The following is a 14,300-nucleotide window of genomic DNA, read 5'->3' on the forward strand; positions in this document are numbered from 1 at the left end:
GATCTATCTTGTCCTTCTGCATGCCAGAACAGACTGATTGTGTGCAAATTTCATTAAATCTGCTTGGAATATATATGTTTATGAGTAGAAATTCATCCTGTTTACTGTTCTGTGGTCATTTTAATAGTTTCCCAAGGTTTATTTTTCAATTCACTAAACCATGCATCTAATCCTGTAGGTCTAACTGCAATTATAAAACTGGGCACAAGGCCACAGGAAACTAATGGGAAACTGCAAGGATAAAACTCTTGCTCCTTAGGTCATATCAGATATAGCCATTTAATACCCATTTATGGAATTCAGGAAGTAATTCCCACAGAAACTACTAGCTTCCATTTCTTGTTACAGACTTCACACTAGTCCTCTGCAATTTAGATTTCACCGCAGAATTTTTAAACTGCAAATTACTAAGCAAGAACAAATTCAATTTTCTGGTTTTAAATACCCAAGTGCATTAACCTTCATGTCTGCAAAGAAGTCACGTCAAGGTCCTGACTCTTTGAACCACACTTATTTTAAATTGGTCATACATCTTGATACCTTCAAGAAACTAATTAGACTTTCAGAACAGTTTTATCATATCAATTCCAACACACAATAAGATGAAGTATCTGCACTATTTCACTGCTTTTTTTTTTATTTTAATTGTTTACCTGTCCTCTTTATTAGTTCGAGTCAAACCTTTTAATGCCTTATATACCAAATAAACAAGGGAAAATGCAATCGCAAGACATTTTTAGTTATGTCACCACTGTAATAAATTGTAGTTTAATTCAAAGGTGAACGGCATTTTCATGCAAGTAAACATTATGCTAGATCAAATTTATATCCAACTTTGAAGAATCAAAATTCATTGGAGCACAAAATAATCCATTTTGATTCTGCAGAACATCAACAGGAAAAGCGTAATAACACCATTCAGCAAGCGAAAACCAAAGATACCACAGTAAATAATGCCTTTCTGAAATATCTTAGTAAACTTGGCACATAAACTGTAATTCTGATGCTATGCACTGGATTAATTTCAGCTATCATTTTTACTACTGGAATGTTGCAAAAACATTTTCCTTCATTATCTGTTTAGTTTTCCCTTTGTACAGATGTTATTATTTCAGAGAAAGGGGGGAAATACCTCAAAGTGGCAGTATGTTAACAAAAAAAAGGTTAACATTCAAAACAAGGCGAAACCTAACAAAACTGGAAACTACTTGCTAAACCACTTAAATTTTATTGCTCAGTTTTTGGTTGAGTTTTCTAACCTCGTATGGTAAGCTTGCTGTACATCTGCGAATTCATCTCCTCATCCCGTTGATAGCGATGGAATTCATCTAATGCTTCTCGAACCATTGTCACTGCCATCACAAAACCCTCAAAAACAATAGAAATTGATTAAAATCAAGTTATTAATGCTTAAGATGTGAACTAGCAACATATTTCAATCACACAATTGAAAAATTCTGATTCCAACTGAAAATTACTTGATCTTTTTTGTTTCCTCAAATCATAGAGATTCACCAAAATAGAATAACTCATCAGCATGACAAGTATTTACAGTATTGCTTAAAATTTGCATAAGTCCAGCTCTTTACCAAAATAGTTAATTTACATTCTTTCTCACACTGAAATAGTGCCAAAGCATGCAATATATGCATTATTTTTCTGATTCTTGGGTATACAGGTACGGATAAAAATATTTTTGTCCCAACTATCGGGGCTCAATGACCATCGCACAAACTGGTGGGAGCTATATAGTTTAGCTGACAGCCTGAAATAATAGTCAGGCCAAAATTTAAACAGTAGCTTCAAACTCAAACCAGAACCCATAAGGAAAATTGTTACAAAACAACATTTTATTCAACCACTCTTAATTTCTCCTAATGTCACCTAGTAGATCACTTAGGAAATAGCATGGAACAGCAGTGTGTAAAAGATGCCCTCACCCTTACTGGGGAAGTGTTGGGATAATTGCTTCAGGATGCTGGGAATTTTCAAATCCAGTATTTCGGTCATTCAATTAAGTTTACAAAAGTTATCGTACAAAAAATCTAAGAATGGTTTTGGCTGCTGCAAGCATTTTAGTACACAAGCTGCAGAACCTTATGAAAAGGGAGGTTGCTGGTGGACTGTCACACAAGGAGAATGATATAAGTAAGATAGCATTGTAATTTTGTTCAGAAACTATTAATTCAAAGGTGTACACCACCAGCCTAAAAGTCCCAACCGCAGCAGGGTAATTTAAGTAAAGGTCCAACAAGCTCATTATGTCCTTGAGCAGGAAATTTTTACCAACTCTTGCCCATGTGTTTCCAAGCTCACTGAAATATGGTTGGTTCTTAACCACCTTCCGAAACTGGATCTCATTTGAAGGGCAATTAGATAGCAAATGCTGACACAGAAAAAACAACTGCATCCAGCGAATAACTAGCAACACGACCTAAGTCTTCTGAATTTAAACATTATGCATAACTGTGAGTTGGGAAATAAAAATAAAAATGCTGGAAATTCTCAGTAGATCGAACAGCCTTTGTAGAGAGTTGTGACTGACACTTTACCCCTATCCACAAATGCTGCAATACAGGGAGCACTTACAAATTTATTGTTTTCATTTTGAATTTCATTCTGGTTTAAGCCAGTGCTGGTGAAACACAGCGACAACTTGCTAGCAGCAAACAAAACTAACTACTTTATTAATCACACTTTTTCTTGGTAAATGCTCACCACAATCAATAGCCTGTAGCTTCACTCTTGGAGTTGAGCTTTTGAACCACCTGTACCACCTGGCATTTTTGCAGCGTGAATTGAAGTCTCTGAACTGCAGGATAGTTGTGGCATGGTGTATATACACCAAATGGAGGCAGGCACAGGCCCGAAAGCCGGGAATAAACCGATGCTTGGCTATTGCTGAAGGGGACTTGGAGCCAATTTGAAGCAGTAGAACTGAGGTAGAGTCAAGGTAGCAGAGCCCAGGTCCAAGAGTGAGGTACAAGCCAGATTGGAAACTCGGGTAAGGCCAAATCGAGGGGGCAGGTCCCAGGCCCTAGATCGTACCAGAGTGGCAGGGCCTGGGTAGGAGTCCAAGAGTGAGAAACAGCACACTGTTAAGTCAATTTAAGCACCGGGCCAGACTGAAAAGCTCAGAATGTCGGAACTAAGGAGAGGGTTGGCCCAGTGTTCAGCTCTCTGCTCACGAGAGCTCTCTGCACTGAACTGAGGTTATGGCCTGCAACTACAGGGGTCCTGGTTTGGCTGTGTCTGGAATTGTGGCTGTGGACTCATGAACTTCAGTTCTGAATTTTATTTGATTATTTTTATTGTTTGCATGATTAGATTTTTTTTCTGCACACTGGGTATTTGATGGTCCTTTTTAGTGGTTTCTATTGGGTTTCTTTGTTTTGAGGCTGCCTGTAAGGAGACAAATCTCAGGGTTGTATACAGCATAAATACTTTGAACTTTGGCAAAAAAAAATCCAGTATCTAGGAGTAGTTTTCACCTCGCTGACAATCAACACTAGTGCACCTCAAGGATGTGCTTAGCCCACAGCTCTACTCTCTCTACATCCATGACTGTGTGGCTAAGCAGAGCTCAAATACCATCTATAAATTTGCTGATGATACAACCATTGTTGGCAGAAGCCATATATAGCCAATAATTTATAGATCGTGACGAGAGGGTGTACACGAACAAGATATACCAGATAGTTGAGTGATGTCATAGCAACACCCTTGCACACAACGCAAGACCAAAAAGTTGATTGTGGACTTCAGAAAGGGTAGAACAAAGGAACACAAACCAATCCTCAAAGGGATCAGAAATGCAAAGAGTGAGCAATTTCAAGTTCCTGGTTGTTAATACCTCTGAGGACCTAACCTGGACACAACAAATTGATGCAGTTATAAAGAAGGCAAGACAGCAGCTCTATTTCATTAGGAGTTTGAGAAGATTTGGGTTGTCACATCAAATGCTCAAAAATTTATAAAGATATACCATGAAGAACATTCCGACTGGCTGCATCACCATCAGGTATTGGAGGGGAGAGGGGTGAAGCTACTTTACAGAATCGAAGAAAGTTGTAGAAAATTGTAAAATGAATCAGTTCCATCATGGGTACCAGCCTCCATAGTATCCAGGACATCATCAAGAAGCAATGCCGAAACGCACCATACATACTCACTTCTGGTGAGAAATGCCAAATAGGTAAAAGCACTTTTTAAAAGATAGCCAAACATTCCCCCTAAAGGCTCTGATTAAAAGGAATATGCTCTTGGATTAGTGAGCATACAACCTTTCAGAAAAAGCAGCTGAGCCAAAGATTTTTGAAATGGTGATAAACTTTCAATTGCCCCTTTCAACCTAATGTTCTGTACATCATTAAAACACAAGACGTTGCATAATGTAATCTTCTTGACTGTGTTAAAGGTCAATTTCTGGAGTTTTGAATGAAAGGATATACATGTAAAATTTTTCTCACTACAGTAAACCAGTTAGTCTACAGGCAAGGATCTTCTTTCCTCGACAATTGAAGATTAGTATAATAATTGATTTAAACTCTGCCCAAAGAGTGTTCTATTACTATGTTATTACACTATTAAATTTATCCAATACAACTGTTCCCCAACAGTCCAAATGAAAACTGTTTAAAAAAAACATGGTATTGATTATGTTTAGTTTCTAAAGTCAGCCACGTATTTCTCTTCATACTTGTAAATAGCTAATGACTTGAAAAATGTATGTCTTTTCTTTCACAGCACTCATAATCCTTTAGCTCTTAACATTACAACTATATCTGATAGTATTTAGCACACATTCAGTCAAGGCAAATATATAATTTAAGTACAAGTGAGATTAAATTTGATCTGAATCGATGTAATCCAAACCAAATTTGCTTTTCAGTGCAAACAGGATATTTGATGACTACTGAACTTCTGCATTACTGAACATTTTATTGAAGGTTGTTCAATGTACAAACATTAATAGCACTGAATCTAGATTTAAGCTTGCTTGCAAAACATTTTCCATAAGTTTATATCTTACCAAATATTGTGGGGAAAAAAAAGCCAAAATTATGTACTGTTTAAGATGGTAATTCCCTCACATTTGTGATTGACTTTATATCAAATTGTTTATATGTGAGATGCTAAAATGTTCTTAAGACGTGCAAAATTTCTTTAGCTATTAAAAGTAACTGAAAACTATCTGTCCTACAAACAAATAAAAAAAAGTAACAGCTTAAAACATTCCAGAAGGGTAGATATAAATTTTACTTACCAAAGGAGCCCAGTATGTATACAGGTAGCCAATCTTCAATGATGGGACAAACTGTGAACATGATACCACCAGAAAATAAAGATTCAAGAAAAACTTGAATTGTTGATATAATACCTGAAAAATAACATTATCAGAATTAGACCTCTATTTCTTTTCATATTAAGAAACCAGGTTCTCAACTGGCAGAGTTATGAATGCTTTGTTAAAAGAAATGCTTAGAAGTCAGAGAGAGGATGCTGAGAAAGAAAGAGGAAAATAAACTTACAGCATCTCAGGCCAAACCCCTTCATCAGGGCTAGTAAGAACAGGGTAGAAACCAGAATAAGAAGATAAAGGGAAGGGAAGCAGCCAGGTTAGGAGGAAGGAGGGTGAGTGGGGGTGAATGAAATTGATAGGTACTTGATAGTTAAAAAAGGTAAAGAGCTGCAAAAGAATGCTTTTAAGAATTGACTGTAGACCATGGAAGAAAGGGAAGAAGGGCATCAGTGGGAGGTGGTGTGCAAGTAAGAAGAGAAAGGGTAAGAGGTTAACCAGAATGGGGAATGGAAAAAGAGAGAAGGGGAAATTATTGGAAGTTGGAGAAATCCATGCTCATGCCACCAAGTTGGAGGCTACCCAGACAGAACATGAAGGTATTGGTCCTCCAACCTGTGTGGCCTCATCACAACAGTAGAGAAGACAGTCAGATTGGGAATGGGAAGTCAAATTGAAATGGGTGGCCACCAGATCATCTTGCCTTTTGTGGCAGATGGAGCAAAGGTACCCAACGAAGTACACCTCCCATCTATATTGTGTCTCATCGATGCAGAGGAGGCCACACCTGGAGTGTTGGAAACAATGGGACGACCCCAACAGACTCGCAGGTGAAGTGTCATATCATCTGGGAGGACTACCTGGGGCCCCAACGAAGGTGGTGTTGGAGCAGATGTGGCACGTCATGCTTGCAGGGAAAAATGTCAGGGGGGAGATCAATACGGAGTGACGAATGGACAATAGAGTCAGAGTTGTTTGGTACGTCTTTAGTAATTATTACATCACTGCAAAGGTACGTGTTATAATCAAGACTCTTAAAGGCAAATAATGTTTAATTCCAGAAAGCTCTCTAAAATTAACAAGCTAGACAGTGAGATGCTAAGTGTGTGAATTGACCAAATCCTGAAGGGGCACAAATTGACCAAATCCTGAAGATTCACCACTCAAGAAAAAAAGTCTTCACCCAAAGGTGCCCCCATAGTTTCAAACCAAAATGTCAACTGATCTTTTCCTCCCACAGACACTACTTGAACCACTAAGTCCTTCCAGCAGATTTCTTTGTTTATCCAAAGAATTTGCTGGTCACTGACACATTAATAAATGTGTATCGCTAACATCTCAATATTTTTGCCAGAAGACTCTGGCTCACTATTTAAGGTTAATAACTTATCAATTACTGTAAGGAATGATATGTAAAGCTGAGAAGATCTATTCAATGGAAAATGATCCAAAGCTCTGGATCCAGACAAACAAAACTCAGCCATAACAGACTACTGAAATATTGGCAATTTGTCTTTAGTCATTGACCATATGAAATAATTCGTGCTCATTTGAATCAACATCAATCTAGCTATTGCTTAAAATATTGGTCAAGTAATAATAAAAGTAATGGATTTCACAGAATGCAATCCTTCCTCTTTTATATGGTATCTGATCCACTGATGGATGTAAGGTGTTGGCTATATTACTGTTAAGTATGGCATTAAGGAGTAATATTTTCTTGTGACACAAGAGACTGTACATGCTAAAATATGGAGTAGAAAAATTAAGCTACTGCAAGAATTCAACATCTGTGAAGGGAAAAAGTCAATGTTTCAAGTTTGAATATTTCATTTCATCCAGATAAAGGATATCATCCCAAAATGTTGACACTGTTCTCCTCCACAGATGCTGCTAGAACTCCCACCACCTGCCCCACTGAGTTCCTATTCTAATTTCTTTTGCAACAGCAGTTTCTATTGTTTTAGTGAAAATAAAGTAAGATTTAAATGAATACAATAAACTGATATGGCTACATATCAGGCTTTTCAGTTTTAACTATGATTTCATCCTAACAGGTACTATGCTGTTTTAGGTTGGTAGTATAATTTTCAGAGATAATCTCAAAAAGCTGCCATTGTTTCCCTGATGTTTCAGAGACGCTCCCCCTATAAAAGCATGCAATTATTTTTTCAACTTTGCCGACAACTTAAATGTGTGCTTGTGTTACATCCTATAGCAATACTCATCAAAAAACTGCACACAGCCGGGTTTTTCTTCTAAATTAATTTCCAAACTTACTGCTTTAATGCCTGTTCTAGATGCTAACAGCACTTCCTAGCTAAAAGCAGAAAGCTCACAATGGCTATGCATCTGAAAGGTTAAATCCAGTAAGAAAGACTGAACAATTTGGGAAGCTAAAACGATATTGAAGGAAACAAAAAAAAATGCAGGGATACAAGAGGAAGACTGGGGAATAACATTTGCTGGACTGTTCTTGCATTGACGTGAAAGACAAGAGATGAGTGCCTCCTCCTCTGCAGCCTGGGATTGTGCCTTGGTGAACCTGATGTGCTAAGATTACAAAAAGGTTTGATAACATGAGCGATCCAAGTATTCAAGGTGGTTCAAAATAATGCTAATAAATACAGCAGGAAATTCAAAAGGGGCTTTTTCTTTAAAAACTCGGGGTTAAAAAATTACATGAAAATTTGTTATCATGTGGTGTGGCTAAGGAAAAAATGGTTGTTATATATTAATGATGCAGAAGGTCTTCTGCTGAATCTATTGAGGAATGGCAGGAGAAAGACTTGTGAAACATTTGCATATTTACTACCTGCACAAAATAGCCAATTTTGATGCAATACTTTCTATAGAGTTCAACGTAACGATGAGTAAGCATGGAAAAGTTGGACTGCCACCAGGCCAGCTTCAATGGAAAACACATTAAATTTTGTTTTGCAATAAAATTATATTAAAATCATCATTGCAGGTTAAGGATTTTGTCCCTCAACTTCAGAATCATACCACACCCTCAAGTTATTTGTCTGGTTATCAATGAAGGATGCTCAACAGTTAGCAGGACTTGAATACTATCACCACTTATAAAATTACATCAAGTGACATAGGAGACAGCAGGGCTTCACTTCCAGGTGAGCTCAATGCCTTCTATGCTCTTTGACCATCAAAACACGGAGGAACTATCAAGAACTCCTATGATTTCAGTCTCTGAAGCTGACGTGCAAGCAGTCTTCAGGTGAGTGAACCCACAAAAAGCATCCAAAACAGATGGAGTAGCTGGCCAAGTACTAAAGACCTGTGCTGATTAACTGGCTGGTGTGTTCACTGAGATCTTCAACCTCTCACTTCAGCAGTGTGGGGTATCCACACAGGCCTCAATTATACCAGTGACCTGCCTCAATGACTATCTCCCAGTAGCAATTACATCCACAGTAATTAAGTATTTGAGAGGCCGGTACATATCAACCTGCCTGAGAACCAAATTAGATCTACTCCAATTACCTGCCGGAGTAACAGGTCCATAGCAGATGCCATTGGCTCTTCACTAAAGCCTGGAACAACTAGACAGCAAAGATGCATAGATCAGGATGCTCTCTATCAACTACAGTTCATCCTCTCAAAACTAATCAATAAGCTCCAAGACCTTGGTCTCAATACCTCCTTGTGCAATTGGATCATGGATTTTCTCACTTGCAGACCCCAGTAAGTTTGGATTGGCAACATCTCCTCCACAATCCCCATTACCACAGGTGCACCACAAGGCTGTGTGCTTAGTCCGCTGCTCTACTTGCTTTATTCTTATGACTGTGTGGCCAAGCACAGTTCCAATGTCATATTCAAATTTGGTGATGGCCCCACTACCGTAGGCCAAACAAAGGTGGTGATGGATTAGCATATAGGAGAGAGACTGAAACTCTTGCTGAGTGCTGACATAATAACAACAATCTTACTCAATGTCAGCAAGGCCAAGGAGTTGATTATAGCCTTCAGAAAGAAATCAGAGGTTCATGAGCCAGTCCTCATTGGAGGATCAGAGGTGGCGAGGGTTAGTAAATAGGTGTTATTATTTCACAGGACCTGTCCTGAGCCCAAGCACGTAAGTGCAATTAAAAGAAAAAACAGCAGCAGCACCTCTACTTCCTTAAGAGTTTACAAAAATTCAGCATGACATCTAAAACTTTGAGAAACTTCTATAGCTGTATAGTGTAGAGTATATTAACCGGCTGCAGCAAGGACCCTGGTATGGAAACACCAATGTCCTTATACAGGAAATCCTACAATAAGTAGTGGATACGTTGCAGTCCATTACAGGTAAACCTCTCCAAACCATTAAGCACATCTACATGAAACCCTGGCACAGGAAAGCAGCATCCATCATCACAGACCCCCACAACCCAAGTCATGCACTCTTCTCACTTTGCCATCAGGAAGATGGTGCAAGAGCCTCGGGACTCACACACCAGATTCAGGAACCGTTTGTACCCTTCAACCATCAGACCCTTGAACCAATAGGGGATAATTTCACTCAAATTAACTTGCCTCATCATTGCAATGCTCCCACTACTTTCAAGGACTCTTTATCTTATGTTCTTGATATTATTGCTTATTTATTACCATTTCCTCTTTAGTATTTACACAGTTTGTTGCATTCTGCACTCTGACTGAACCCCTAGCTGGGAGGTCTTACATTGTCTCTGTTACTGTTATTATTCTATAGATTTATTGAGCATACCCACAAGAAAATTAATGTTGGGGTCATATACTGTGATATATATGTACTTTAATAATAAAATTCACTGACATTTGAACCTCTGTTTTGCTATCAGAAATCAAAATTGGCTGTTACTTGTAATAAATGAAGAAACTACTTTTCAACTATTTGTTCTATCAATGGCATTCTGTGACTTGTAAATTTAGGAATCTCCCACAATAGGGAATTTTCATTTATTTGTCATATGCTGACAATGATAAGGAAGCACCAGTAAGCATTTAATTGTTTGCTTAAATTCAGTCACTGTCAAATCAGCCTGGAATATTCACTATAGTACAAGGTTCTTAGCTTATCCCTGAAGATGTCAACACAAATATGATGTTAAGTGATTTGTCAAGATCCCATGAAGCAATCTGAACTTTATCTTTCATTGCAATCATTTAAAAATACTTAATACACTTCTAAATAAGATAGACTGCATTTGCCAAGAAAAGCGCTCACACAATCGATATACAGGACTAGGAAAAAATAAGTAATTTTGAGCTAAATCATACTATCAACAAGAACCTCTGGTCTTCAGCCAATTCTGCTAAAGACTGAAACCTAGCAAAGATCCACTACTTGTACAGGACTTATTGGTAAGCTAATGTCACTATCTGTCAACATGTTCCACTGCTGGACTCCACAGGTCCAGCCTTGTAGGGATTCACTAATATGAAAGGAAACCATTTCCCTATCTACCTTTAAAGGGCAGATCAGATTGATTTGATATGGTTTCAAGGAACAATTTTATTTTAAAAAATAGCTATTGAAGTTGATTTTTAATGTCTCAGACATTTTAAAAAAAAATAAGTGGGAAATTCCTCTCTCCAACTGTGGGTTGAGCAAGAACCTGTTAAGAAATTAGGGCCATGGAACTATATCACCTTTGGGTTATCTGCTGCTAAGGCCTTGTTTCATCTTGACCAACAACTTTGGGATCTAGAGATCCAGCAACATTACATATCTGTATTGGAAAACAAAGGTTCGACATAGTTCAGTCCTTTGGAAATTGATTTGGCAGATATTATTGAAACATTATGCAGGTGGTAATGTTTATTCAGCTTGACAGAACATTATGTAGGTCAAGTTTTTCTTCTGGTCAGGTAATAGTAATTACTAATGAATCAAATTGAAGGTAAATAATTGGTGCACAGAACAAATGAATTGAAATCCCCAATTCTGCATCATAACTTCTATAATTCTATAAAGGGGAAATTTTAAAAATATGCATTTACTCACCCCAGGTACAAATGTAAAGAGGTTGTACTTCTGGTTTTTAATTGCGTTCCTTGGATATTTTTCCTCGCACTTCTCTGGATGTCCCAGCCATACTGTGCGAGCTTTAAACTGTTGCTTTCTCTGACAGATGTTGGCAAGCCAGTCACAGCAACTGAAAAATACAAGAACCTAAGTGTTCAACTACTTTTCCAATGATCAAAAGTAAATTCCAATATATTTGCTTTCATGGTGAATTTATCAAATTTTTGATTAAACACCTACAACTGGCTACATGGATAGTGCAATAAAATGGCACTTAGGAGGAAGATCAGCCATGAATGGTGAAGCAGGCACACGACTGATTCATTGGAATGTCCTACATTCCAATTATTTATGCTCCAAGCTCTCCAAAATATCTACTTACTTTCCAGGTATTTTATACCGCCTGCAATTTTCATGAATCAATAAAAACCAGAATGAGAAAGAGTTAAGCATTGCTGTAAAAATATCAATAAGAATGTTTCTTGCACATTGTCCAGTCATTCTATTCTCCATGAAGTTGGAACCTCCTGGAAGAAATTCCTAAACCATCAAAATAGAAGTGCTAAATTATCATTTATGAACAAACAAGATGGCTATTTAATTTTGTACACAAATTCTGATCCCTTACAATTTCATGAACACAATTGTTTCCTACTAGAGTAAAATACTCTAATAGGGTATATAGCTCACTGAAAGTAGTACTTGGATCAAGAGAACCTGTGACAGAATTGTACACCACAAGAATTTAATTTAACTTAATGACAATGTATATAACAGAGGTGTAAAAACAGAAAATGCTGGAATCAGTCGCAATACATACAAAATGCTGGAAGAACTCAGCAAGTCAGGTGGCATCCACGGAGGGGCATAAACTATTGTATTTTTTCATGCTACTGATCGACTTCACCATATACACCTATAAAGTCCAAAGGAATAATTTTGCTAAGCAATACAGTTAGACGCTGGTAACACACAGAAGACAGATGTCAGAGTAGTGAAGTTTCCAACGTTAACAGAAGAACACAAGACTATTAACAGGGTCATAGAGGCCCCGGTAACAGAGTGGTTAGTGTGACGTTGTTACAGTTTGGGGCACTGGAATTCAATCCTGGTGTCCTCTGTAAGGAGTCATTATATTCTTCCCCTGAAATGCTTCAGTTTCCAAAGACAAACTGGGTAGGTTAATTGGTCATTGTAAATTATTTCACAATTAGGTTAGGATTAAATCGGGTTTGTTTTGGGGGAGGGGTTGCTGGCAATGCAGCTCAAAGAGTCAGAAGAGCCTATTATATATAGATAGATAAGTGAATAAACAAACAAACATGCTGGTCTATCAATTCCAACGGTGATATTAAAGGTGATCAAATCCGTCTAAGCCCACACTAAAAAACAAAATTCATTAATAAACATAGGGGGATTTTATCTTTAATTCTAATTTGAGGGGAAATGCGAGCCATTCCATTTTATCAAAGGCTTTCAACATTCTCTGACTTTCCTACCATATACAGCAAAGAGCCAGGTTACTAACAGGTGCTGCAATTCCTTCATGTCTACTGTCAACGACAAGGCTCGTATTTAAAGTTTCAAGTTAACCACTGAGGTGAAACAATAAAATAGGTACAGATTGCACTGTAACGTAACACAACGTAACGTACACAGACTGTAACGTAAACTAATAAATACAATCATGCTCCTCTCCCCAGTCTCGTACAAACATGACAGACATTGCAGTATCAAGCAGTTCAACACCACTGATAAAGAAAATACTGGAATTCATAATGAGAAAGAAGTAACTAGGCATTTGGAAGATATTAATATGATTGAAAGAGTCACCATGAATTTATGGAAGAGATATCAAGTTTGATACATCTATTGGAGAAGAGGATTCAAAATATTGGTAACTTTCTACAAACTAAATTCTCCATCAAGTTTCAATGATGAACCAACAACAACCTCTCCCAGACACTGAGGTCCTAATTAATCAGCTGATTCTGTCATTTACTTGTCTGACACACCAATGCCAATATTTTACTCAGTTTTCCCAGTAACATGCAATTATAAAATGTTTGAAATTGTGCACATAAAATTACTCTTGAACATGCATTTACTGAATTTTAAATTCCTCCCATTTTCTAAAATATCAAATTTTCCCATTACATTTTTTGCATCCTGTTTTATTATCACTTTTTAAAAATTAGACATCTTACAAAATTTTCATTCACTCCCACATATTACTACAAACAGCTCATTCCTATAATGATCCACTATAATAACTGTCATTGGTCACTACTGCAGAAACCAATTGCAAGTGAAGTATCCATTCTAAAATATTGTCATTCTTACTTCATCTATTGTCAGAGAAATAGCTTACATCAACATTAACTCAAGAATGAAATAAATTTTTAATATAAAGCATGAAAAAATAACTTGTTTGCAGTTATAATAAAAAGGCATAATAACCTTCTTAATATTCAAAGACATCTTTAAAAATAAGGAGTTTGACACTGTTTTTGCAGCATGGCAAAAGCCTGTTCCTTCAAGCAGAGGAACTGCAACAACTACACACTACAAAAAAAATGTGCCATAAAGGTCACTAAATGCTCTGTCATCTGTATCTTTAATATTTTTCCATTGTAGATAAAGAATAAAGTCATTAATTCTTTACGTCCGCAACGCCTCAGTGTATTAGGTTCTAATTGCTCAATGAAGCATGCTTGAGAATAGTTTTTGTAGGACTGCAACCCATTACTTTAATGTTCTTTTGATATACAATAACCTTGGATATAGCACAATTTAGACACAGAATATATATAGTCACTATAAACATCAGTGGAGAAAACTAGAGTGCTAATGTACTAAAGCAGCAAATTACACCTCATGGAATCCTCATTTTAATTACAATAGGCAATATGATATGATCTGTATCAAGTACTGTACATGAAAACCAATATCAGGAAAATAATCAACTGAGAAAATGATGTGTATTTA

General features: G+C 37.2%; 1 protein-coding gene across 3 annotated transcripts in view; it reads right to left on the minus strand.

Annotated features, from left to right (window-relative positions):
- atp9b (ATPase phospholipid transporting 9B) overlaps window positions 1-14,300 on the minus strand; it is a 321,211-nt gene that overhangs the window by 233,605 nt on the left and 73,306 nt on the right. For 2 of the 3 annotated variants that reach the window (XM_059972575.1, XM_059972567.1), the window contains exons 3-5: window positions 11,292-11,442; window positions 5,267-5,380; window positions 1,260-1,368 (exon numbers count right to left, since the gene is read on the minus strand). In XM_059972575.1, the coding sequence (XP_059828558.1) occupies window positions 1,260-1,368; window positions 5,267-5,380; window positions 11,292-11,442 (374 nt within the window). The remainder of the gene's footprint in view (window positions 1-1,259; window positions 1,369-5,266; window positions 5,381-11,291; window positions 11,443-14,300) is intronic. The other variant, XM_059972582.1, reaches the window with a different exon arrangement.

The sequence above is a fragment of the Hypanus sabinus genome, chromosome 1 (genome assembly GCF_030144855.1).
Source record: "Hypanus sabinus isolate sHypSab1 chromosome 1, sHypSab1.hap1, whole genome shotgun sequence".
Classification (NCBI taxonomy): domain Eukaryota; kingdom Metazoa; phylum Chordata; class Chondrichthyes; order Myliobatiformes; family Dasyatidae; genus Hypanus; species Hypanus sabinus.